Source organism: Marmota monax, unplaced genomic scaffold (assembly GCF_021218885.2).
Source record: "Marmota monax isolate L192 unplaced genomic scaffold, Marmota_monax_Labrador192_F-V1.1 WCK01_AAM20220418_F8-fsc00161, whole genome shotgun sequence".
In the NCBI taxonomy this organism is placed as follows: domain Eukaryota; kingdom Metazoa; phylum Chordata; class Mammalia; order Rodentia; family Sciuridae; genus Marmota; species Marmota monax.
Window position 1 is genome coordinate 2,776,414 of NW_026693511.1, and position 25,554 is coordinate 2,801,967.

The following is a 25,554-nucleotide window of genomic DNA, read 5'->3' on the forward strand; positions in this document are numbered from 1 at the left end:
CAAAAGTAGACTCTTGGGAGTTTCCAAGCAGAATGTGATTTACTTAATCCTCTTAGAAAGCACAAATCAATGACCCAGCAATTCACATCTTGGTTTCACACACTAGTGAACTGGGGATGATCTATTTGTTGGTTGTGAAATCAGTTTAGTATATGGACACAAGTATTTCTTTTAACAGAATGTACTACAACCCAAAAGGAAGTACAAAAAACATATTATAGGTAAATAGGATGTTTCATGAAAAAGAAAATTTATGTACAATTATTGATTATACATGCTTATGTCTCTCTCTCTCTCTCTCTCTCACACACACACACACACACACACACACACACACACTCTTCCAGTTATCCATTTGGCTCCTCTTTTAACGTAGCCTTCTCAGTGAGGTCTTTTCCTTTCCTATCTAAAATAAAACCATCTCTCTGACAACTTTTATTAATGGCATTTAACACCACCATCTCCTTTACAAATATATTTTCTTGTGTGTATTAAAGGCTAACTTTGAATACACTGCAGTACAATTGCAGTCTTGATATGATTGCTGGTGCTAACAAGTATACAAATGGTCTGGTCCATGTTGACCTCACAATGTTAAGTACTCTAGGATGGGTTCTCACTAACCTTATTTTGGAACAAAATGTTAATTTTGGGATCAACACAAATGCAGGTCAGGAAGACAGTACCATCTAGGGTAAAAACTATGTGACTACTACTAGAAAATTGTTTAAAAGTTATATAGCAGACAAAAGCAATAGAGATAATTTATATCTAAGTAAATGGTAACACCAGTACCATATCAAATCAATAAAAAAGGTGAACAGTATAGGGACACCTAGCTGGTTTTTTTAGAAGACTATAGAACTACTTCCCTCATACCACATTTAACACCACAGAGAAATATATGAACAATGCAATTTAACTTAACATCTGCTTCATACATGTCAAAAGGCAGATGTACCTGCTACAGGGCTCAGTTCCAAAATAATTTACTTATGCTGATATGAAAAATCACAACAAAGTGGAAACTTACCTTTCAACTAATATAATAACTTTATTTCTAATACTGAGCCTTTACATAGGAATTTACAGAAATGAAAAACAACAAACCACTGTGCTTATTCCACATTTTCTCCACCCAAACTCTCTCTCCATCATTCTCTGTGCCCACCTGGGCTCAACAGCAAAGGTATCTAAGTTGAGTTCTTCAAAGGAAGGTACTAACAATTTGGTGCCACAATTCTGGTAGTGACAATACATCCTCCATGACAGGAGCTCTCAAATGGACTCCAACCTTGTTCCCTGAAGACTCAGAATAGGAATGGCTTCATGCAGGTGATGGTTTCTAAGTGTATGTTTTAACATCGCTTGTTCCATATTATTGTAAAAAATCTACCACTAAAATGTTTTTAGATAGAAAATTCTGTTTTCCATCAGAAAAAAAAAAAAAAAAAACCTGGCTTATACAAACATCCATCCCCAAATCAGAAAAAATTCTTCCCTCAAATCACGGTGCAGAACTTGTAACACTTAGAAAAGTGTTCCTTTGTATCAACTAAAATGCCTTTACCTTTAAATATCAGACAGTCCTATGAATAAACAAGAAACTGTATTACTTCATGTAATCTAAAGTTTCAGAAGAGAGCAGCTGCAGAAAGAGTTGAGCATCTCAGTTCTGGGCCAGCTTTTCCCACATGTGCTCTGTTATCTTCAGGCTACTGCCCTTCAGGGCCACAAACTATAAGCTGATATCATGTACAGACATGAAAAAGTCTAGAAGAAGAGGGACAATCTCTTCTCATGTCTCTCATATCTTCTCATGTCATGTCAATGTTTTATCATTGAGACTTTTCCCAAAAATACTACAGTCTATTCTCCAAACATCTCCTTGCTCACCTATTCATCCAACAAAATTACCTGAATGGAATTTCTGTGATTAATTCCAACTAATCTGGATTTATCCCCTAAATCATCTAGACAATAAAAACTCAGCTCAAAGTGATAAAACTCAGCTCAGCAAGGAAGAAATAAGTAGTCACAGAATTATTAACCAATGTGGTCCTAAGAAGCATAGAGAACAAAGGAACAAAGGAGGCAAACACTATATGACATTAACACTAAATACAAGTACATAGTTTCTGGATTACATAGAACTAGGGTTACATATATCATGCCTAAAGAGATCCACAATGAAATACCAAGAGTATGAAAATGGCATTCCATTACATACCACCAGTTTTTATTTCTAGAGTGCATTGAGTATTACCATTTACAAGTGATGTTAAACTTTAATTTGTGTAAATACCATTCTTATTAACAGAATTTACATGACTGATTGGGAGGTAGCTCAAAAACCTCAGAAAAATATTGTTTTGACTTCTTCATTGAAGGGATAGCTTCATAATAATAACCATACTCATTTATATATGCCAGGAACCAGTCAAAAGTAGGTAGAATGCTTCTTTGTGAAATAATATTTCACTTCAAACATATACTGGCCAAGCTATAAAGAGTCTCTGATAGTATTTAGAATCAAACTGGTTCAGAGGTAGTTAAAACCTCACAAAACATCTTTTGGCTTTTTTTTAACTGATGAGGCAGTTCAGTAATAATGGCATAGCCATTTATTTGTTTCAGGAAATAGGAAAAAGGGTATGTGGTTTGTACTTTAAATCAGCCAAATATGTTTTCATATATAGACAGAGGTGTGCTGGTAAACACTGGACAACAGTTTCTCTGAGAAAATGAATACCCTGCTATGTAGAGTTTGCCAATTTCCATGGTTTAAATATGAATAAGGCCAAGTTACCAACATGATGGCACTGAATGTGGAATTGGGAAGAGGTGTATAGGAGCAAACCATTACACAGTATTCTCACCATATGGATCCAATAATGTAAATAACCTAAATAACAAAAAGAACAGTGAAATGCAGCAAGATTATTAGAAAGTTGTGAGTGATGAGTATTTGGGTTACCTTTGCTTTTAGTTTTAGTTTAAGTTTACAATAATTCTAGGTAATGACTGTGTTTAACAAATGACTTACAAAATTCCTGAAAATTTAATAATCAGCAGCACTTTTAAGTCAGTACAAGGTGACACTAACACATCACTGTATGTGTGGAGTAGTTGTGTACGTACAAATGTATTTACATATGTACACACACACACACACATATATATATACACACACACATATAGACATACAAACACACATTCACACATAAAAATCACTGTGGTATTTAGTGTGGAAAATATTTATGCCTTAAAATTCACTAACCTAGGGGATCATATTTTCTCCTTACAATCATGTTGGGCTCTAATATGCAAATCAAGCATACCCTTTATTAGTTACATTATCATACTCATGTAAATCTACAAATAGCAGGGACTCTTAACATGTATGTTTAATGTTACCGCCATTCAATTTTTAAACTTCAAATTCCAGTGTGAATACAAGTAAAATGAATATTACCAATTCTATTTAAAAATTTGGTATCACATCTGGAAGACATATCAAACAACATAAATTCTAAAGATTTTTACCACATTGATTAAATGAATAGGTTTTCCCTCATGACAAATTTCTTTAGTTAAGTTTCAATTTTTCTTGGAAGCTTTCAGATATTTAAATGAGATGTCATTTTTCTAGTACTCTGTGGCATTCTTTGGCTTTCTTTAATTTCATTTTAAAAATTTTACAACAAATCTGATGTCTGAAAGCTTCTGAACATTTAAGATGTTGAAAGAGCTTTCACTCTTGTGTGAATCCTCTGATGTTTAGTGAGTACTGATCTTTGACTAAAAGTCTTCCCACATGCAGTACACTCATAGGGCTTCTCCCCTGTGTGAGTTCTCTGATGTTTAGTCAGAGCTGATTTTTCACAGAAGGTTTTCCCACATTCATTACATTTATAGGGTTTCTCCCCAGTGTGAGTTCTTTGATGTACAATGAGGTTTGACTTCACACAGAAGGACTTTCCACATTCATTACATATAAAAGGTTTCTCTCCTGTGTGTGTTCTCTGATGGACAGTTAGGGCTGACCTGTGGCAGAAGGATTTTCCACATGCACTACATTCATAGGGCTTTTCCCCTGTGTGTGTTCTCTGATGTTCAGTGAGGTTTGACTTCACACAGAAAGTTTTCCCACATTGTTTACATTCATAGGGTTTTTCTCCTGTATGTGTTCGCTGGTGGTTGGTAAGATGTGGTTTCTGGCAAAAAGCTTTTCCACACTCAGTACATTCATAGGGCTTCTCTCCTGTGTGTGTTCTCTGATGTTGAGTGAGGTTTGACTTCTCCCAGAAAGTTTTGCCACATTCACCACATTCAAAGGTTTTTTCTCCAGAATGAGCTCTCCGAGACTGGGTAATATGAGATTTTTTGCTGAAATTATTCCCATTTTCATGGTACTCATAGGGTTTTTCTCCCATATGTACTATCTGATGTTTAAAGAGGGTTGACTTTTCCCAAGTTTTGTTACTCACTTTGTATTCTTGGGGAATCTTTCGTGTGTATCCCTGATGAATAATGAATGCTGAATTGTCACAGAAGACTTCCCCATACTCATTATATTCATAAGGAATGTTTCCTGAAAGAAATTTTTGATGTCCAAATCGTAAATCCATATAAAAGGACTTCCCACAGATACCACATTCATGCGGCTCCATTTCCAAATGAGTTCTCTGAGATACACTAAGCTTTAAACCATCAATGAAGTTTCTTCTACATTCAGTGTATTTACAGAGTGTCTCCCCTATCTGAGACCTCTGATTTATAAAAAAGGTTGCTTCTTCATTAAAGCCTTGTTCATCTTCACTATACTCAAAAGGCTGATTAAAAATTGGCTGAGTAAGATCCTGGCGATGACTGAGAACATTCCTTTTTTGATCACATTTATAAGATTTCTCTCCAACAGAAATTTTCTCATGCCTATCAAGGAGTAATTTTTCACATACATTAAACTCATCAGGCTTCTTTCTAGAATAGCTTCTTTTACTAGTAATTAAACCTGAAATATTTTTCAAACTCATTTCACATGAGTCGCATATTTTGAAATGAAAATTTCTTGAAGAAACGGGGTCTGTGTCCACACTGCAAGTTTTCCTAACTTTACTGCCACTTTCTACACTTTGTGTTTTACTGTTGGTGAACATGAACTGCCAAAAGTATTCATCTTGATTTTCCTGGCTGTTCTCTAATAGGTCATCAAATTTCCATTTTCTTTCTAGAAATGAAAAAAAAAAATAATCACAACTTACATATTTTAATACATTTCTGATGGACTTAGACTTTTACACAAATGCCCTATTCTATAGTCAATTCTTTAGTTTTAGACTCATTTTCTTGGTTTGAACTAAATAAGATATTTCCTTTGCTCTCTTTACTTGAGTAGAAAATACAAATGTGTTGCTGTGGAGTCAGGGAAAGGAAAGTGGCAAACACATTTAACACTTTATAAATACAAATTTCAAAACTGGACTTAGAAAGGCTGGGGATGTGGTTCAGTGGTACAGTGCTTGCCTGGTACATGTGAGGCACTGGGTTCAATTCCCAGCACCATAATAAAAAAATAAAAAACAAGGAACAAACAAACAACCTGGATATAAAAAGGATAGATAAAATTCATAGGACAGAGAACTATAGTGGCTAATTGAAAAATAGGGAAACTTGAAAACAATAAGGTAAGCCCAAAAGAGACACTGAACACTGAAATAAAGTGACACTAAAGATTAGTAGGCAAGGGTTTCAGAGGATAAACTACATTGGCTGGATACAAAATAGGGAGCCCTCAGACAACCTCTGCAACCTCAGCCCTCACACAATCACTGGAACAGATTTATTTCCACTAGAGTACATTCTTTTCCATTCCATTCATCACACCAACTTAAAGTCCTATAAACACAAACTTTCCCATGGTGAAAAGAATGATCTGATAGCACAGGCCTGATAGAAGTTTTCTTTAATTTTATCAACAAGGAAATTTTTTTCCCCCTAAAATGCTGTGGAAATGCATGTTAGAGGAAGTGAAATAAACTTGAGGTATGATAAATAGAGAAATGGAGATTATCTGAGATTGTTCATTTCAAAGAACAGAAAATTCACACAATAAAAAGAATGTCTGAGAAAAATATAGAAAGAATTAGGTTTTGGCAAAGGCAAGAGAAGTATATACCCTGTTTGCTCATAGACTTATTATTGTAGAGGGACTCTCACTAATATTCATGTGTATGTTCTATATCTAGGTGTTGAGTCTGCCTTTATTTCCACGATTTTCTAGGTTTACTTGTTTAATATTTAGTTTCATCTGTGTGTTTTTTATTTGCATGTGGGGCCCATAACAATCATTCCTATATATGAGACTAAAATCTTCAGTACACTTCATCATAAAAATTCTTGGCTATATACTTCACTGTTGCTAATCAATGAAACAATGTTAATCATGTTACAAAAATATCTATGAAGTCCACAGTCCCAAAGACAAACAAAGATGTTATTATCCTGGCCAAAACAAAGTAAGTAAGCAAACAAAAATTTACACCAGCTGATTTACATTGACTATTCAAACCAACATTCCTTAAGTCCACAAAAAACATCTCTGTGCATTCTAGCTATGTATCAGATTCTTGTAAATTGCTAATTCCTAATAACACATCTTTCACACAATTAGAAGCAATCTAGCCTTGGTTCTCTCCTTGGAATCTAGACATCCTTCGGTGCAACGCTATTTTTTTTTTCCATTAAAACAACAACAGGAATAATAAAAGAATGAAGCAAAAAATCTCTACAACATTCCTACCATTTTAAGACTCTACCTGCTTTATTCTTTAAAAGAAGCTACTGTTCATATAATTCCCCGTAACATAAAAAATCCCCTGCTCAATGCTAAGCCTCTGTTGTGACCAGGGTCTAACTCTTGGCAGGTAATACAAGTCTTGTTTCCCCTGCTTCCTCTGAAATGATTCTTAGGAAAACAATGTGCATGAGGATTATTTCCAAACTCTAACCAATAGTAATATAATACATTGGACAAAAGAAGGGAAAGTACACTTAGGAAGAGTACTATAGAGTGCTTTGTGAATGGATGGAAAAGAAAAAAAGGTTTCTCATAAACTTGGCTCTACAGGTAGTCAACACTAATTACCAAAATATCAGAATTAAGAAAAGTCCTTTTTTTAGAGAGAACAAAATCTCAGTAGGGAAAGAAACCCTAAGCAACTCAGGTCTGAGTTTTGAGGCACAACCACTGATGGAATAGTGTCACAAAATATGGTCTATTAATGGCAAAAAATTGTTATGACTTAAAACAAGTGAAATAGTAACAATGACTGAAGTCATTACCATGTACTATGCAGTGTCTGAACATTTTACACATATAATATTAATTATCTGAAAAAAAGCAAAGTAAATAAGAAAAAGGTTTTAGATAAATGAGAGAACATTTATAATCACAATTTAAGATATAGGATAGTATAAGGTTTAATATCGAAAGAAAGAAATGTAAGACAAGTAAAACAGAACCACATTATAACAGTCAATAAAAAGAGACTATAATCTCATTTATTTCTATAGATTACTTTGTCAGGCTAGTTAAAGAGAAACTGAAATGCTTGAGGTTAAAAAAAACAAAAAAAGAAGAATGAATGAATAAATGAATTAGGAATTAGGCCAAGTCAGAAATGAGAACATTGAGAGACACTGTTCTGCTTTCAAGTGTCATCAATGCAAAATTAGAATATGAAGAGATATAGGTAGTTTTGAAAGAAAAATAACATAAGTATGATAAGATCAGTAAGAGATGACAAGGAATAGTGTAGGGATCCCATGTTTGCCATTTAAGGTACTAGTAGAAGGTAGAACAGACTGTATTTAACTCCTGGCAAACAGGCTCTGTGGTTTTTGTGAAGCTCAGGTTGTTCCTTCTCAATCTCTTCAAATAAATGGACTTAATACCTTCAAAAAATAGTATTGTACTAGGACTACTCTCACCTACATGCTCAAGATAAGCTGCTGGCAAACAATGACCACAAGGAAATGGTCTTTTAAGGTTTTTGAAGGGAAAAAGAAGAAGAGTAAAGAGGTGGGAGAAGGAAGGAAGAAAGGAGAAAGGAAGAGAGAAAGAAGAGGAACAGGAAGAAGGAAGAGAACAGCAGTAAGTAGTTCATGTGGCTTTTTAGGCCTAACACTTTTATTATCTGGTCTTTTACAAAAAACGATTCTGTCAATCTCTGTTCTAGATTGCATCTCTGCCTTATCAGCATTTAAAGTTGATGCCTTTTAAATGGCTACCTCTAGTTCCAACCTCAACCATGCACCACACTTAGCCATATCCAACCTCAGATTCTAACAGTTATCTCCAACTTTTCTTTTCCAAAATTAAATCTATAATAACTTCCCTATAATGTCTCCTCCATAATTTTCTCTATATCAGTAAATGGCTCCCTAATTTATGTAGTTGCTTGAGAATCATTGGAATCATGCTAGACTCCTCTCTTTGACTCTGAGAGCAAATACTTGTGGCCTCATCTCCAAGATACCTACCAATTCTCAGCACCTCTAGCATGGTTTTTGCCATCACCCTCTCCCCTCTGGAGTACAGCATAGCCTCCTAACTAGTATCTCTTCTCTTGCTCATGCCTGCCTACCAATCACTCCACTCAGTACAGTCACCACACAGAAGTCAGACATCCTTTTAAACTGTAAATCAGATCTGATGATTTAATCTAATTGACATTAACTCAAGATAAACTGAAGGTTTTTCACATCCCTCAAAATTAAATTATTATATCTACATGGCACATGCTACTACTATTTATAAAATCCTCCTACTAGCCTCCTCCATACCCACCAGCTTCCACCCACTGTCATTATCTAAATAGTCCAAGAACACACTTGCCTAAGAGATATAGCACCTGATGTCCTCTCTGCCTGGAATACCATCAATCTACAGAGCTTGTACTCTCACTTTATTAAGTCTCCTGTTTAATGGGGACCTCATCAAAAGGATTTCTTTGATCTCCTTGCTAAATATGCTTTAGTCTCCTGTTCCCTGGGAGAACTCTCTTCACAGAACTTACCACCAACCAACATATTGTTTGTCCCTCACTGTAATATAAGCTCTATGATACCAGGACATCATTCTGTGTTACCTAAAACATAACTGGATCACAGGGAGTGTTCATCATCATGTTTTTGTCAAATGGGTATATGGAAGTAGTTCATGAATATATACCAGCTAACAAAAGGTGTCCTAAGAAAACAGAGAGGTGAATGATTGTAAAAAAAAAAAAACTAACAACAACAACAAAAAACTAATGTGAAGCCAACTAGCTTTTGATTATGAGTATAATAAATCATTCTAAAATGCTGAAGAAAAAGAAAAGCATTTATGAGGAGGAGTGACATACAGAAGAATTATTAAGATAATAGAATGGAGTTCTTGGTCATTTCCAAAGGTCTGAGGCTAAAAATGGAAATTTCTGAAAAAGTATTCCAGCATTCCAAAGATACTGGAATTAAAAAACAAGACCTTCAAAGGGTACAAACCCTAAACCAAATGACCTAAAATTAACTTCCTCTGGTCTTCATCTGCCTATGAATTCACTAACTCACCTGAGTGGCACTGGCTTGGGAATTCCTTCTCTAATATCCAGGGCTCTTCTCCTTGTTCTATTTTGAAGATCACTTCTGGCTTAGTAACGCAATACCCTGTTAAGACAAAATAACACAGGGCTGGGACTAAATAGCTTTACTTTGGGGATAAATGCAAAAATGAAGGGAAAGAAAGGTATAACTTCAGGAGTGCTTAGAGAAGGTGCTCAGATGAACCAACCACTGAGAGATAAGAATACATTCTTTACATAGAAGACTAAAAAGATCAGTCACTTCATAGCATTGAATCTCAAACTTTAAAACAGCAAATTATGAATCTCAAGCTTTAAAACAGAAAACCACAGGGCTTTCACTGTTCACTGTCAGCAACTGAGAAGTGCATGCAATTGGTAACCACACTAAAAACAAAAAATTCTCACCAACTGAGACAAGGTTACTGTAATTTTCCAGGATCACATCTCTGTATAGTATCTTCTGAGCAGGGTCCAACAGACTCCATTCTTCCTTGGTAAAGTCCACACACACATCCTTGAATGACACTTGCTCCTGTAAGAGAATATCCCCTTTATATATGAAGTAGTCAGAATGAAATGGTATAGAAAAAATTTACTGAAAAATGACAGAATACCTCCTTTTAAGCTTTACTACATAGAATAATATATTTTGCAAAAATTGAGTTTCCACTAAGGACTGTCCTAGTTGCTATAAATATTACTGAGGCGAACATAAAACATGGTTCCTGTTCTCAAAGTGCTTATGACCTCATTAGGATACATACATGTGAACACTTAAGAAGATGGATATTGCAGGAACTGGCAGTGTATACAAAGTGGATTGGAATTATAGAGAACATTTTTTTCCTACTATCTTTTACATTACCATGCTAATTTTCATCAGGAAGTAATATCTGCAGTTGTTAAAATAAACAGTGAGATTACAATGTATATGGCACAGGCCCTGACTAAGAGAAGTCCATGATTAGTTGAAAAGACTGCCTTGCAGTCTAACTGCCCACCAGAGAAAAGGATGAGCTCTGCTTGAAGAGATCATCTTCTGGAGATGATCTCTTCAAGCAGAGCTCATCCTTTTTTGTTCATAACACAATATTTGATATTCAGTAAAAATATTAGTGGTTTGTGAAATAACAGGGACCAAGAAACAAATTTATTTGTTCATAACACAATATTTGATATTCAGTAAAAAAATTAGTGGTATGTGAAATAACAGGGACCAAGAAAAAAAGGGAATAAAAGCAGCCACTCCAGTCAGATGTGGTGGCATATGCCTGTAATCCCAGCCATGTAGGGGAGGCTCACAAAGGGACTGGCAAGCTTGAGGCCAGCTCAGACAACCTATTAACAAGATCCTGTCTCAAAATAAAATTTTTAAAAGGGCTATAAATATAGCTAAGCGTTAAAGCTCTTGCCTAACATGCACAATACCCTGGCACTAAAAAACAAAACAAAAAAAGCAGATCCATGGGTGACCCAGATACTGGAATTAAAAAACAAGATCTTCAATATAAATTATGATGAATATGTCCAATAAAAAAGAGGAAAATATGAACAAAATAAATGTGAGGATGGTAAAAGCTCAACAGATAAATGAATTTATGTTGTATAGAAAAAGGGCTAAGACTATAGGCCTGAGACTGATGTCCTTTGAAAGGTCACCCTTTGTTGGATTTCTGGGAACTTGAATTTCAAGAGAATTTTCATTATCATTCCCTGATAAGAACAACCCACTGAGCCTGAACTGCTAATGTAAACAATATTGTTTATTCTGCATATGTGCTTTCCTTCTGGGAGTCTAGAATTTTGGGACATGCTACAACAGTGGTCCACTTTTTGCTCTGAATATAACCCTTGCTGCTCTGCCACTACAACTTATTTTTAAAATGGACATGTTTCTTTCTCTTCCTTTCTCCCTAGCTCCTCCCTAATCTCTCCCCCTCCCTAATTTTAGGGGAAAATAGGATTATCTTTCTTTACCATCCTAGGCAGAATTACCTGTCCCTGAGTAAACATCCACCATAGGAATGAAGTAATCCAGACTTTGGAGATGGTACCAGAAGATCTCAGAAATGACTCTCTTTCAAATTAACAAGTGAATTACAGTTCCAGACAGAGAAAATGTGGAATGTAGCCTTTGAATCACCTCTTTTAAAATCCCCCTATTCCTGCTGATGGGCAGAATCACAGCCTTTGGGACAGGAGTCCCCTGTGTTTCTCCTTGCTAGCAAAGCAATAAACCTTCTTTTTCCTTTTTCTCAAAACCATGTCTTCATTATTAAGATTGGCATTGGGAACAAGGACCAAGCTTTTGGCAACAATACTAGACAGTACCTATATAACCAGTGCCTGACAAAAACTCTGGGTGCCAAGTATCTTTGGGCTTTCTTGGTATGTATTTCATGAGTCATGGCTAGAGGACTTAAGTGTGTTCTTTAAGACTCCACTGGTAGAAAGCTCTTAGAATCTTGCTCATTATGCTTATATCCTTTTCATATGTACTAAAATACAGCCATTAAGAATGACTATATGCTGAGTCATTCTAGGGACTCACTCCACCTAGGATGATGCTGGAGACTTCTTACACATATATACACACATGCAGTGGGCATATCAGAGCTAAAAAACACAGTATCTGAAGTTAAGAGTTCATTAGATGGATTCAAATTCATACTAGAAAAAGATGCAATCTAAAACAGTATGCATCTAACAAGGCTGTTGAAATGCATTAGGAAAAAACTGAAAGATATGAAAGGAGAAAATGACCAATCTACATTACAATTAAAGACTTCAACCCGCCTGAATACTGATAGATCAAATGCAGAAAGTCAGTAAGCATATAAAGGACATAAGTAGCATATTAATTGATCTAACTGACATTCATACAGTACTCTATCCAAAAGCATAAAGGACATATCCTATCATTCTACTGTCCTGTATAACTAATTAAAACAAATAAAAAATAAAAAATTATTTTTCTTTTCTAATTTTTATTTCACATACACGTATACACATATTTTACTTTTTTATATTCTGCATTATTGTGTGTATGTATGTATGGGTGTAAGTGGGGGGTGGGGTGGGGGTGTTAGTGTTCTCACTAATGTGGATAGGTACAAAAATATATAATATAAATGTTCATATAAATTTTTATTCATTTTAATTGCTCTCTTATTCACTGTTTTGTTTTTAGTTTTTAGTAGTGGGGATTTAACCCAGGGGTGCTTAACCACTGAGCCACATCGCTAGCCCATTTTTAATTTTATTTAGAGACAGGGTCTTGCTAAGTTGCTTAAGACCTCAATAAGTTGCTGAGATTGGCTTTGAACTTGCAATCCTTCCGCCTCAGCCTCTCAAGCCACTGGGATTACAGGCATGTGCTGCTGCACCCAGCTGGTGGGGTAAAATTTTACATGGGTTTGTTCTCTTTAGATCTTTTGTTTTTTTGTACATTCTTCAGTTTTTGTTCCTCTTATTACCCCTTCATTCTCTTATACCATTAGTAACCAACTTTTCCTGTACCTTTTTTCTTCCACTATTACTTTTAGTTATTTTTTATTCCCCTATCTTTATAGCCATCATCTGATTCCTTTCTCCTGCTTCTCCTTTGTTCACTTTTAAAATACTTCAAACTTTCTCTTGCCTTTCCACCATATTTTGTCTTCATTTAAGGAACTATAATTCCATTATATGGTAAAATTATATAGTTTATGTAATTTGTACCCAACACATGTTGTGATTATTAATACAGTTGATGGCACAGTAGACACCTGCTGGTTAATGTCGGATTGAGGTCATAGTTGTTTACTATTAGCATTGATGTTAAATGCTGACCCCACTATTCCTCTGTAAGTAGCAGAGATATCCAAGTAGACACGGGACATTTATTTTAAGGATGTACATAGGTTGTTAACATTACTAGTCCTTGCCCTGTTTCTCTAAGAGGATCTGTGAAATGACAGGCATACTTTAAGCTTACAGAGTAGAGATCCTGATGAGTAGCTCACATTTCAGTAACCTTGATTCTCACTGAACACAGAAACTAGCCCTACTTGAGCCTCAACAATACTTCAACACATAGAATACAAGGAAGAAAAACCCCAAACCAATATCTGTGCCTGAAGTAAAAACAACTAGAGGGGGGCCTCAGGTCCACTTCTAGATATCTACTCATACAGCAAAAACCAGAGAGAAGTCCCTAGACCAAAAAAGATAACTACACATTGGTGGACACATGTATAAAAGAGGAAGAGGAATCAAATGTAACTTATGTACAAGTCCAATCTGAAAACATGAGGAAACAGGCAAACAAATCTCCCCACAAAATTCACAAACCAACAAAGAAACCCATATATATGGAAGTAGATGAAATTTCAGAGAAAGACCAAAACAAAGAGTGAACCAAAAGAATATCTAAGGAATGAATTAGAGAGAAAATGCAGGAGGTGAAAGGCCATTTCAAAAAAGAAATAGATATTAAAAAGAAAAAAATCAGAGCTCTTGAAATGTAAGGCATAATGAATCAAATTCAAAATTCAATTGGAAGTATCATCAACAGTAGAGATCATAAACAAAATAGAACTCCAAACCTCAAAGGTAGAACTCAGGCCTTGAAGACCGGGTACGTGACTCCAAATACTAAGTATGCAATAAATGGGGTTGGGGGGAAGACCATGATCAGAATATATAAGAACTCTGAGACAATAGCAAGAGATCAAACCTGAGAGTCATTATGATAGAAGAGAATAGGAAAATACAGGCTAAAAACATTATGAAACTTTTCAGGGTGATAGAAGCAGAAAAATTTCCCTACCTTAAAAATGAGATAGACATCTATATACAGGAGGTATACCGGACCCCTCAAATAGACAAGATCAAATCAGAACTTCTCCAAGATACATCATAATTAAAAAGCCTAACATAGAAAATAAGGGAAGAATATTAAAAGCTCGAAGAGAAAAATGTCAGGTCACATTTAGAGGCAAAACTAGAAAGGCTTACTTCTGACTCTCAAGTCAAACTCTAAAATCAAGAAGGGCCTGGAATAAGCTCTAAAAGCTCTGAAAGGAAAAATTGTACCCAAGATTGCTATATCTGGAAAGTTATCTGTCAGAATTGATGGACGAATAAAAATTTTCCAGATAAAAATAAACTAAAAGTGATAACTACTGAGCCAACACTACAAAGAGTACTTAAAGATACACAGAGGAACCCCAAAACAAACCCCACAGCTCCCAAACATATGAAGTTCACTAGAGAACCATTAACTAAATGAAAACCAAGACAATTAAATACAGCAAACTAACCAAAATGTCAGGAAGTAACAATCATCTATCCATAACAACACTCAATATAAATGTTCTCAACTCCCTAATTAAAAGGCACAGACAGATTGTTAGAATGTATTAAAAAATAAGATCCAACTATATGCTATTTGAAGAGACTCATCTCATAGGCACAGACATTCACAGGCTAAAAGTGAAGAATGGGAAAAATATTCCATTCAAATGGAGTCCCAAAACAAGGAGGAGTAAGTAGCTATTCTCATATCGACAAAGCAGATTTCAAGCAAAAATTAATCAGAGGAGACAAAGAAAACCACTAATTATTGGTGAAGGTAACAATTCAACAAGATGACTGAACACCACAAATAATTATGCCATAAATCTAAGTGTACTAATTACACAAAACACTACTTCTTCACATTAAACCTCACTACAATAATGCTGGGTGATTTTAAATATCCCTATCACCTGTTCATCTAAACATAAAATCAACACAGGTACGTCCATCCTAAATGATACTATAAATTAAATGGATCCACAAGACATGTATGGCTGAATTTACTTTCTTCTCAGAAGCTCAATGAGATTTTTTAAAAAATAGATCATATTCTAGGTTAAAATCCAAATCTCAGAAAATACCAAAAATTGATATATCCATGCATCCTATCAGCTCATAATGGAATGAAACTAGAAATCAACAGCAAGAAACATTAAAGAAATCACATAAACACATAGAGATTGAACAATACTCTTTTTTATTTTTTTTAAAATTTTTTCAAAGAGAGAGAGAATTTTTTAATACTTATTTTTTAGTTTTCGGTGGACACAACATCTTTATTTTATTTTTATGTGGTGAAGAGGTTGAACCCAGCACCCCGTGCATGCCAGGCGAGCACGCTACCGCTTGAGCCACATCCCCATCCCCAATACTCTTTAAAAAAAAAAAAAAAAAAATTCTTTAATTGTTTTTGGACCTTTATTATTTATTTATTTATATGTAGTGCTGAGAATCAAAGCCAGTGCCTCACACATGCTAGGCCAGCACTCTACCACTGAGCCACAACCCCAGCCCCTGAACAATACTGTTTTAGACAAGGAATGGATCATAGAAGAGACAAGTGAAGAAATAAAAAAAAATTCCTACAAACAAATCATAACAAATGTACAGCATAAAGGAAGTTCTAAAAGGCTAGTTTACAGATTTGAAATCTTACATTAAAAAAAAACAACAGAAAGATCCAAATAATCTAATGTTATGACTCAGGGCCTTAGAAAAGGAAGAAGAAAAGTCGAAATCGGTAGAAGACAGGAATAATTAAGATCATAACTAAAATTAATAAAACAATATACAGAATCAATGTAACAAAGATAAACAAGATTGATAAACCCCTAGCCAAACTAACCAAAACCAAAAAACAAACCAAAATATGCATTCAAAAACTCTTCAAGGAAGTAGTTGAAAAGAGTATACCATGTTCAAATGGGTTTAATCCCTTGGATGCAAGTTTGGTTCAACCTATACAAATCAATAAATATAATTCACCACATAGATGAAAAGGAAAGACAAGAGTCATGATTATTTCACAGATAAAGACAAGATCTTTGATAAAATCCAGTATCTATTCATGTTAAAAATGCTGGAGGACCGGGGTTGTGGCTCAGTGGTAGAGTGCTTGCCTAGCATGTGTGAGGCACTGGGTTCAATCCCTGGCACCACTTACAAAATAAACAAATAAAATAAAGATATTATGTCCATCTATAACTAAAAATAAATAAATATTAAATAAAAAGTTTAAAAAATGCTGGAGAAACTAGGGATAGAAGGAATTCACCTCAACATTACAAAGGCTATATACAACAAACCCAAAGCCAAAAATCGTACTGAATGAAGAAAAACTGAAAACATTTCTTCTAAAATCAGGAAGAAGAAAATACCACCTCTATTCAATATAGTCCTTGAAACTATAACCAGAGCAAACAGGCAAGAAAAGGAAATTAAAGGACACTATATGTTTGCTGATGACATGATCCAATATCTGGAAGACCCGAAACATTCCACTAGATGACTCTTAAGAGTTGATAAATAAATTTAGCAAGGTAATAGGATACAAGATCACTATTCACAAACCAAGAGCTTTCCTATACTCCAGTAGAGACTCTGCTGGGAAAGAAATTAGGAAAACTCTACCAGTCAGAATAATCTCAAAATACTTGAAAATTAATTTAGACCAATTCCCAAGTATTTTATTTTGTAGAGGAGGTGAAAGCCCTCTTCAATGAAAACTATATGAATACTGAAGGAAGACATTGAAGAAGACCTTAAAAGACAGAAAAACTTCCCATGTTCTTGGGTAGGCAGAAATAATACTGTCAAAATGGCCTTACTTCAATGCAATCCCTATCAAAATACCAATGATATTCTTCACAGAACTAGACAAGACAGCCCTAAAATTCATTTAGAAGAATAAAAAGACCCTGAACAAGAAGAGATATTCTGGAAGCATCAAAATACTGGATCTCAAATTATACTATAGGGCTATAGTAACAAGACCAGCATGATACTGGCATCAAAACAGACTTGAAGTGGGCTGGGGTTATGGCTCATTGATAGAGTGTTTGCCTAACACGTGTGAAGCACTGGTTCAACTCTCTGCACAACAGAAAAACATAAATAAATAAAACATTGTTTCCATCTACACTAAACAAACAAACAAAAATAGACATAAAGATCAGTGGAAAAGAATAGAAGACACAGAGATAAACTCACAGTTACAATCATCTGATACTGGACAAAAATACCAAAAATATGTGAGAGGAAAAGATATCCTTTTTAAAAAATTGGCAAGGAAAAACTGGATACCCTATGTAGAAAAATGAAACAAGATCCCTATCTCTCATCCTGCACATGTCAACTCAAAGTGAATGAAAGACTTAGGAACTAGACCATAAACTTTGCAATTGCTAAGAAAACATAGGCTAACACTCCAACATATTGACACAGGTACTGAATTCCTTAACAAGATCCCTGAAGCTCAAGAAATCAAACTAAGAATTAATAAATGAATCAGCATCAAATTAAAAAGCTTTGGCACAGCAAATAAACTACAAAAAGTGTGAAAAGAGAACCTATAGAACGGAAGAAAATCTTTGTCAGTTATTTTTCTGACAGAGTATGAATATCCAGAATTTATAAAGAACAACAAAAACAAAAACACAAAACAAACCAAGTGGCAATGAATAAATGGGGAAAAGAACTAAACGGACTAAACAGATGTTCCTCAAAAGAAGAAACACAAATGGCCAACAAATGTAAGAAAAAAATGTTTAACATCCCTAGCAGTTAGAGAAATATGAATCAAAACTATATTGAGATTTCATCTACCCTAGTGAGAATGGCAATTATCAGGAATACAAATGATAAGCCAGCCATGGTGGTACATATCTGTAATCCCAGAGACTAGGAAGGCTGAGGGAGGAGGATTCTCAAGTTCAAAGGCAGCCTCAGCAATTTAATGAGGTCCTAAGCAAGACCCTATTTCAAAAAAATAAAAATAAAAAGGGCTAGGAATTTAGCTCAGCGTTTAAGTGCCCCTGGGTTCAATTCCCAGTTACCAAATAAAAAGAATACAAATAATGATAAATGCTGGTGAGAATGCAGGAAAAAAGGTATGTTCATTCATTGCTGATGGTACTGCAAATTAGTATAACCACTCTGGAGATTTTAACCAGTATGGAGATTCCTCAAAAAACTAGGAAGGGAACCACTAGCTATCTCACTCAAGATTTATCCAAAAGAACAAAAATCTGCATATTGTAGTGAATAGTCATCTATGTTTATAGCGGCACAACTCACAATAGCCATATGGAACTAGCCCAGGTGCCAATCAACAGATGAATAGATTAAGAAAATATGGAATATATGGAGTTTTACTGGGCCATTAAGAATGAAATCATGCCCATAAATGGAACTGGAGAATATCATGTAAGTGAAATGAGCCAGACTCAGAAAATTAAGAGTCAAGTGTTCTCTCTCATATGTAGAAGTTATGAATGAAGCAGGGAAAAGGGATGGTCAGATATCATAAGAACAGGGAAAAGATCAAAAGAGTAGAGGATTAAAGAGCAGGGACAGGAAAGGGGAGAAAATGTACAATGAATTTGACAAAATTAGGCAATGTGCATGTATAAATATACCATAGTGAACTCTACCTTTAGGTAAAATAAGCACCAATTAAAAATATACAAATGGGGGTTGGGGCTATAGCTTAGTGATACAGCACTTGTCTCACATGCATGAGGCACTAGGTTTGATACACAACACCACATAAAATAAAGATTTAAAAAAGAAATAAATGTAAAATATATATATTTTGTATATATTTATAGAATAGAAAGCAGACCAGTAGAGTGGTAGAAAGGGAATGGGGGAGGGAGTACGCGAGTACGGGAGTACGGGAGTACGGGAGTACAGGAGTACAGGAGGGAAAGGAGGGGCACTGGGGACTGAAATGGAGTAAATTAATATCCGTTCATGTATGATTATGTCAAAATGAACTCAACTATTATGTACAACTATGAAGCTCTAATAAAAGCCAAAAACAAAACAAAACAACAACAACAACAAAAAACTCAATGTGAAAGAGAAAACTTTAGGGGTACAGAATATAGGACACTACAACAAAATAAACACAGCTAGAAAACTAACATCTTTGAAAGAGAGGTGAAGATTTACACAAGAAGAAATAAAGGAAGGAAAAAAAAAGAATGACAAGAAACGTTATGTATGCTAATAGACATAAGGAACTGAAAGATTCTGATTAAGTTTAACTGGAATCCCAGAAGGGAATTAGCAAATATTTGGTGTGTCGGGGTGGGGGTGGGGGGACAGCTGAGAATTTTCTCAAACTGATAAAAAAGATATCACACCTCAGAATCAAAACCTTCCAGAATACAGGATAAGTACACATAGAGAAAACAAAACCAAATAGTATCAAGAAACAACTGCAAGAAAAAAGGAAAAAATCTCATAAGCTGCCAGAGTTTTGGAAAAAAAAAAAAAAATCACTGCTTTCAAGGGGGGAGAATATTTAAAATGTTTCAGGGTGGGGTGTAGCTCAGTGGTGAATATTTGCCTAGCCAAATGAGGCCTTGGGTTTCAAATGAAGAAATGAAAAAATTAAAATAAATAAGGCTGACTTCAGATAACAACAACAAAGTTTCAGAAGATATTGGGATGGTATACTTTAAAGTACCAAAGGGGAGAGGGTGAGCTCTTAATCCAGAATTCTGTACTCATCAAAAATATCCTTCAGAAACAAAGAAATGCAGACATCTTTAAAAAAAAAAAAAAAGTTGAGAGAATTTCTAACTGTAAGACTGGCACAAGAAATAATGAAAGAAGTTCTTTGGGTTAAACACAAATAATCATAGATGAAGTAGAAAACTGCTGTTACAAGGAAGGAAAACACAGGAAAGAGCAAGCTTTTAAGTAAATATAAAGCTACTAACTATCTAAAGCTATAGAAGTCTTACAGGGTTGAGAAGACAGGGAGAAGAAAACAAGATAACAGCAGCACCCAGGGCGGGAAGTGGTAAATGTCACGATACTGTTGCAATTTAACTGTCCTGTTCTTGCATACTACAATAAACTCCAAATGAATTAGAGATTTAAACATAAAACACATAATGTGCTAAATTTTAGGATCAGATTCTTTATAATCATGAAGTGAGAAGAACTTTCTAATTATTCCCTTAAATGCTATAAAGTTTAAACCCATAAAAGATTGATATAACAAAAAGTAGTAATTTTCAACTCATAAAAAAACAAGTAAATTGTGCTCTATATGTGTAATATGAATTGTAATGCATTCTGCTGCCATATATAACAAATTAAAATTTAAAAATGCAAAAAAACAAGCATTATCATCTCTAATATATAAAGAGCTAACTAGACACAGGATGGGAACAAAATGTGCATAATAACAGACAGTTCACAGAAAAATACAAAGCACTCTTACACATGTGAAAAGGTACTCAACTTCATCCAGAGTGAAGAAAACTGCAGATGCTAACTACACAAAATACCACTTTTTACGTATCTGGTACCCAAAATCCAAAGGTTGAAACACACCTCTATGGGAGAAGCTGTGGAGAAATAAGTCCTCATGAATTGCCAATGAGACTATAAAATGATACCACCTCTAGGACAAGGCAGTCTCACTAAGCTGATCAAGCTCTGGGAATTAATCTAACAGACATATCTATTTATGGATTATTTTGTGTGTACATATATGCACATGTGTGTATGCAAGGTTACTCATTCTAACATGGTTTACAATAACAAAAGGTTGGAAGTAGTTTAATAAACTTGAATATTTACACTTAAATTACCATGTAATTGTGACAAAGAAAGCAGCAGCAATCCATGTTCTGGTCACAGAAATCTCTGGTGTATGTAAGTGAAAAAAGAATGGAAAACAGTGTACAGGCTTGCTACTCAAAGGGTGCCCTTGAGCAGAATTGGCTTCACCTGGAAGCTTATTAGAAATTCAGAATCCAGGATACCATCTATATCTACTAACTCAGAATCTGCCATTAACATGACACTAGAAATACACAGGCCCATGTAAGTCTAAGAGGCCCTAAAGGACAATGGATTCCTTCTTAAATAAAGGGAGGGGGTATATAAGAATATGTACACTTATTTCTTTTAACCAGATAAAGAAACACTGGAAGGATAGAAAAGAAACTGTTTTTAAAAATAGGGATCTATAGTAGGGTGACCATACACTCCAGTTTGGGGCTGTCCCAATATATGCCAGTTATCCTAGCATACTAATTTAAAGAACTTCTTTCACACTCAGTGAAAGTATCTCTGTAGGATAAATATCACCCTACCTAGAGGCTGTATTTATCAGGTTAAAAATGCAAGCAGAAATGAAGAGAAAGGGAGTGCAAAATCTTTTATCTTTAAGATTATCGTTTTTCTGGTTTGAAGTTTTAATTTTTTTATTAATATAGTCACTTAGTTTTTAAACATATTGGTATATTATTAATTCAAAAGCATTTGATTAAGAAAAAAAATAAAACACATGAAACCAGTCAATAAAGCACAGAGGAGGAGTAAGTCAAGGATGGAAATATGGGTATAAAATCACCTGGGACAAAAAGCAAAGATGCTTTCCTGAGGATTAGAGAGGAAATCAAGCATCAGAAACAGGGAGAGCTTACAGGCTGGGGTTGTGGCTCAGTGGTACAGCACTCGCTTAGCACATGTGAGGCCCTGGGTTCAATCCTCAGCACCACATAAAGATAAATAAATAAAGGTATTGTGTCCAACTACAACTAAAAAATATTTTAAAAAAAGAAAAAAGAAACAGGGAGAGCTTAAAGGATGATGTTGCAGACACCAACAGAGGAGACATTCAAATCAGAGATTGAGGTCAATACTATCAAATGTTGTTCAACAGTCTAGTAAGGCAGACAAAAATATCTACTGGTTTTGACTATAATTTGGTGGCTTTTTCTAAACTAACTCAGGTGAATGGTGGTAATGGGACAAGGATGTATTTATCAGGTTAAAAAATGCAAGACATAAGCCAGAACTACCTGTGACTGTATATAGAAACACCAAGCCAACACATTAAGGAATGCTGTTTTGAGGACATGTAACCCCTCCATTCCTCCGTACCTTTCAGGTTTTATTCTTGAATTAATCAGGATCATCAGAGAGCAGTCTAGTCAAACCTCTCAATGTTTGGTCTTCTGAAAAGAGAGACTGGGTTTTGTGCACTGGGTTTTGCTCCAGCACTACTTTGTTTCTAGCCAAGAAATGATTATAAACAATATATCACATTTATTTAAGGGATGTTATTAGAAAATTCACAGAAAATTTTACAATAACTTGGACAATCCTATGAAATTAAAAGTCCTTCATCTAATTTTGCCAACTGTCCTATTCTGAATTTGCTACGCTCTATTTCCCTTAATATAAATCTTTTGCCTTGTTTTACTTTTTCTCCTAAAAAAATGAGTCCTTATAAACTTAAAACAAAGTGGGAGTAAATAAACAAAACACTCACCTGGGATTTGTTCATTTTCCGCTCTTATTGGAGGAGGGAAAGCTAAGAGAGAAGGAAGGAGGATGTCAGGAGAAACTTGGCCTGCCTTGCAGTTCCTAGATTCACCTGCCTATACAGCTCCACAACAAGATACTTACCTGTCCATGTGTGGCTCCCATATGTGTTGAGTTTAGATATGATACTTTTCACTGAGTGTAAGCAAATATTTGTTTCTTATTCATTTGTTACCAATTTAGGTTCTGTTACACAGAGAAATTAAAAACATGAAAAGATGAGTTTAAAAATAACAGTAAATCTAAAGAAGGAAATAGTATGGATACCAATGTTGCAAAGGGAGAAAAACTATACCACATTGTTTATTTACCTGTTAACACCATTAATCCCTTGAGATCAGATAACCCAAGAAATCTCTAACCCTCCTTTATGGTGTGTTTAAGGCAAGATAAATTTTTTTTTTTTAAAGAATGTTTGTTCTAACTTGTTTACAATTAAAAAAAAAAACCTTTTTTTTTTTTTTTGCGGGTGTGGGGGGACACTGGGGATTTAACCCAGGGGCAATTTACCACTAAGATACATATCTATCCCTGCTTATCTTTAAATTTTGAGGCAGGATCTCTCTAAGTTGCTTAGGGTCTCACTAAATTGCTTAGGATCTTGCTAAGTTTCTGAGGCTGGCCTTGAAATTGCAATTTTCCTGCTTCAGCCTATGGAGCTACTGGGATTACAGGCTTGCCCCACCATGCCCACCTCAAAAAGATTTTTTAATAAGAAACTAACTATGACTTAACAGTGACAAAATGGATAGCAAGGGCCCAGGAATCTGCAAATCTTACATTTCTTGGTCCTGCCAATGACAAACTGCATGATGTGAATCACTTTCTCACAAACTATTTTTAATCTTTTAAATGCGATAAAACAAAGAGGACTTGCCTGCACTACCATCCTGTGAATCTATAAGGCCAGGAGAGCAGGAAACTCAGCATCTCTCTAAATTCCACCCTTGGATGGTACACTAGAAGTGCTAGCCTCAGTAAAGAGTGAACAGGATAGGAAGGATACGGGAGACTTTTAACGAGAAGGGATGGCATTTTGTTAGCTGCCTCTGGTGAGTCTTTCATTCCAGCCCATGCTCCAAAAAGGTGACATTTCCTGTGCAGCCTGGGTGCCCACCCCTCTCAGCTCCAGCTCACCTCTCTTCTTAAACTTGTCCCAGACCTTCCACCGGCACACAGCCTTCGATGACTTCAGAATACTGTGTTATTATACATAATAAATAATAAATAAACAAGTAACAAATAAGGAATATCTTAGAATGCAGGTGTGTTAGGGCCAGCAAAATGCCTTGGTGGCTAGATACGCCACTCCTTTTCCTTTTCCACTTCACTAACACAAAGGCCTTAGGGACCAGTCCAAGCTCCAGCAGCAAGGGAAGTCTTCTTGGGATCCTCCCAGCGCGCTACATATACACAATAAATCTATAGGATATTGGCTAAAAACCTGAAGGTGATCGAAACAACCCAAAGCGGCAAATATTCATAACATCCGCATTTTATAGAGAAGGAAGAATCTCACGTGGATTATTTGGTCAAGAGTAACAGTCACACCAGACCTGGCCCTCGCAGCCCCGCCCCTTCCCCGTGGGTCCAGCGACAGGCATACGTCACAACGTCAAGCACGCGTCGCGCACACGTCACACGCTACACACGCGCGGTCCCTTCCCCATATCCCCGCCCGCCGCAGCCCCACTCCCTCCCCGAGGGCCCAGAGCGTAGGAAAATCACTGGTACTCCCCACCTGTGGCCACACGACGGCGCCGCGGGCTAGGCGCTGAGGCTAGACCAGTGCGAACCCCGCGAGCACAAACACTACCGTTCCCGCGCCAGACCCGAGCCCCTTCCCCCGACAGGGATACACCCGTCCGGATGGCCTGCTTCAATTGCAGATGAACAAGGTCTCACCGCGGGGTCCGCGGGACTCCTCCAATCCGCCTAGGTCTCCTTCCGGTCCCCGAAGCCTCCCGGGCCCCCTAGGCCTTTGCTCAACTCCTCCGGGCTCACCCGCTCCCTCGCCGCGTGGACCCGGAGGCTGGCAATTGTTTCCCACGAGGGACTAGAGGCCAGGGACGACGAACTGCTGGGGGGGGGGGGGGTGCGCATGCGCAGAGGGAGAGGCGGTGCGACGGGATGGCTGGGAGACGGAAAGGTGGCTGAGCTCTTGGAAGGGATGCTGCTAGGCGGTATGCCTTCCATACCTCATTTTCCACTGTAGAATGAAGCTATTAACAATGTCTAGCTAGTAGAATTTCTATGAAAATCAAAAGCGGTTTGCATTGTAAAAGCACTTAGAACGCTGCCTGGCTCATAAATTGTTCAACACTTTTCTCGAGTTTGTACTTCCCGGTATACACGATGCCCATGTCTCTAAAAATCATCTGGATTTTTTGCCTAGTTTAATGAGAGATTACTATTATTCACTTGTGCAGGAAGCCAGCACACTGTTGGTGCACACTAGATTGTGGATCAAACCAATTTTTAGTCTCAAAGGAAACATATGCTTAAATTT

At 36.1% G+C, this 25,554-nt stretch overlaps 1 protein-coding gene across 6 annotated transcripts; it reads right to left on the reverse strand.

The window, feature by feature from the left end:
- Positions 1-1,034: 1,034 nt before the first annotated feature.
- Positions 1,035-25,144, reverse strand: Znf248 (zinc finger protein 248). 6 transcript variants are annotated; one of them, XM_046458406.2, is made up of 7 exons: positions 24,951-25,144; positions 24,183-24,244; positions 23,130-23,231; positions 22,993-23,034; positions 10,035-10,161; positions 9,616-9,711; positions 1,035-5,230 (listed from the first exon to the last, which is right to left on the reverse strand). In XM_046458406.2, the coding sequence occupies exons 4-7, from the start codon at positions 23,005-23,007 to the stop codon at positions 3,735-3,737; spliced, it is 1,734 nt and encodes a 577-aa protein (XP_046314362.1). In that variant the 5' UTR covers positions 23,008-23,034; positions 23,130-23,231; positions 24,183-24,244; positions 24,951-25,144; the 3' UTR covers positions 1,035-3,734. The 6 variants fall into 6 exon arrangements, with proteins under 6 accessions (XP_046314362.1, XP_046314364.1, XP_046314366.1 ...); XM_046458408.2 differs by lacking the exon at positions 24,183-24,244; XM_046458410.2 differs by lacking the exon at positions 23,130-23,231.
- Between the last annotated feature and the right edge of the window lie 410 nt (positions 25,145-25,554).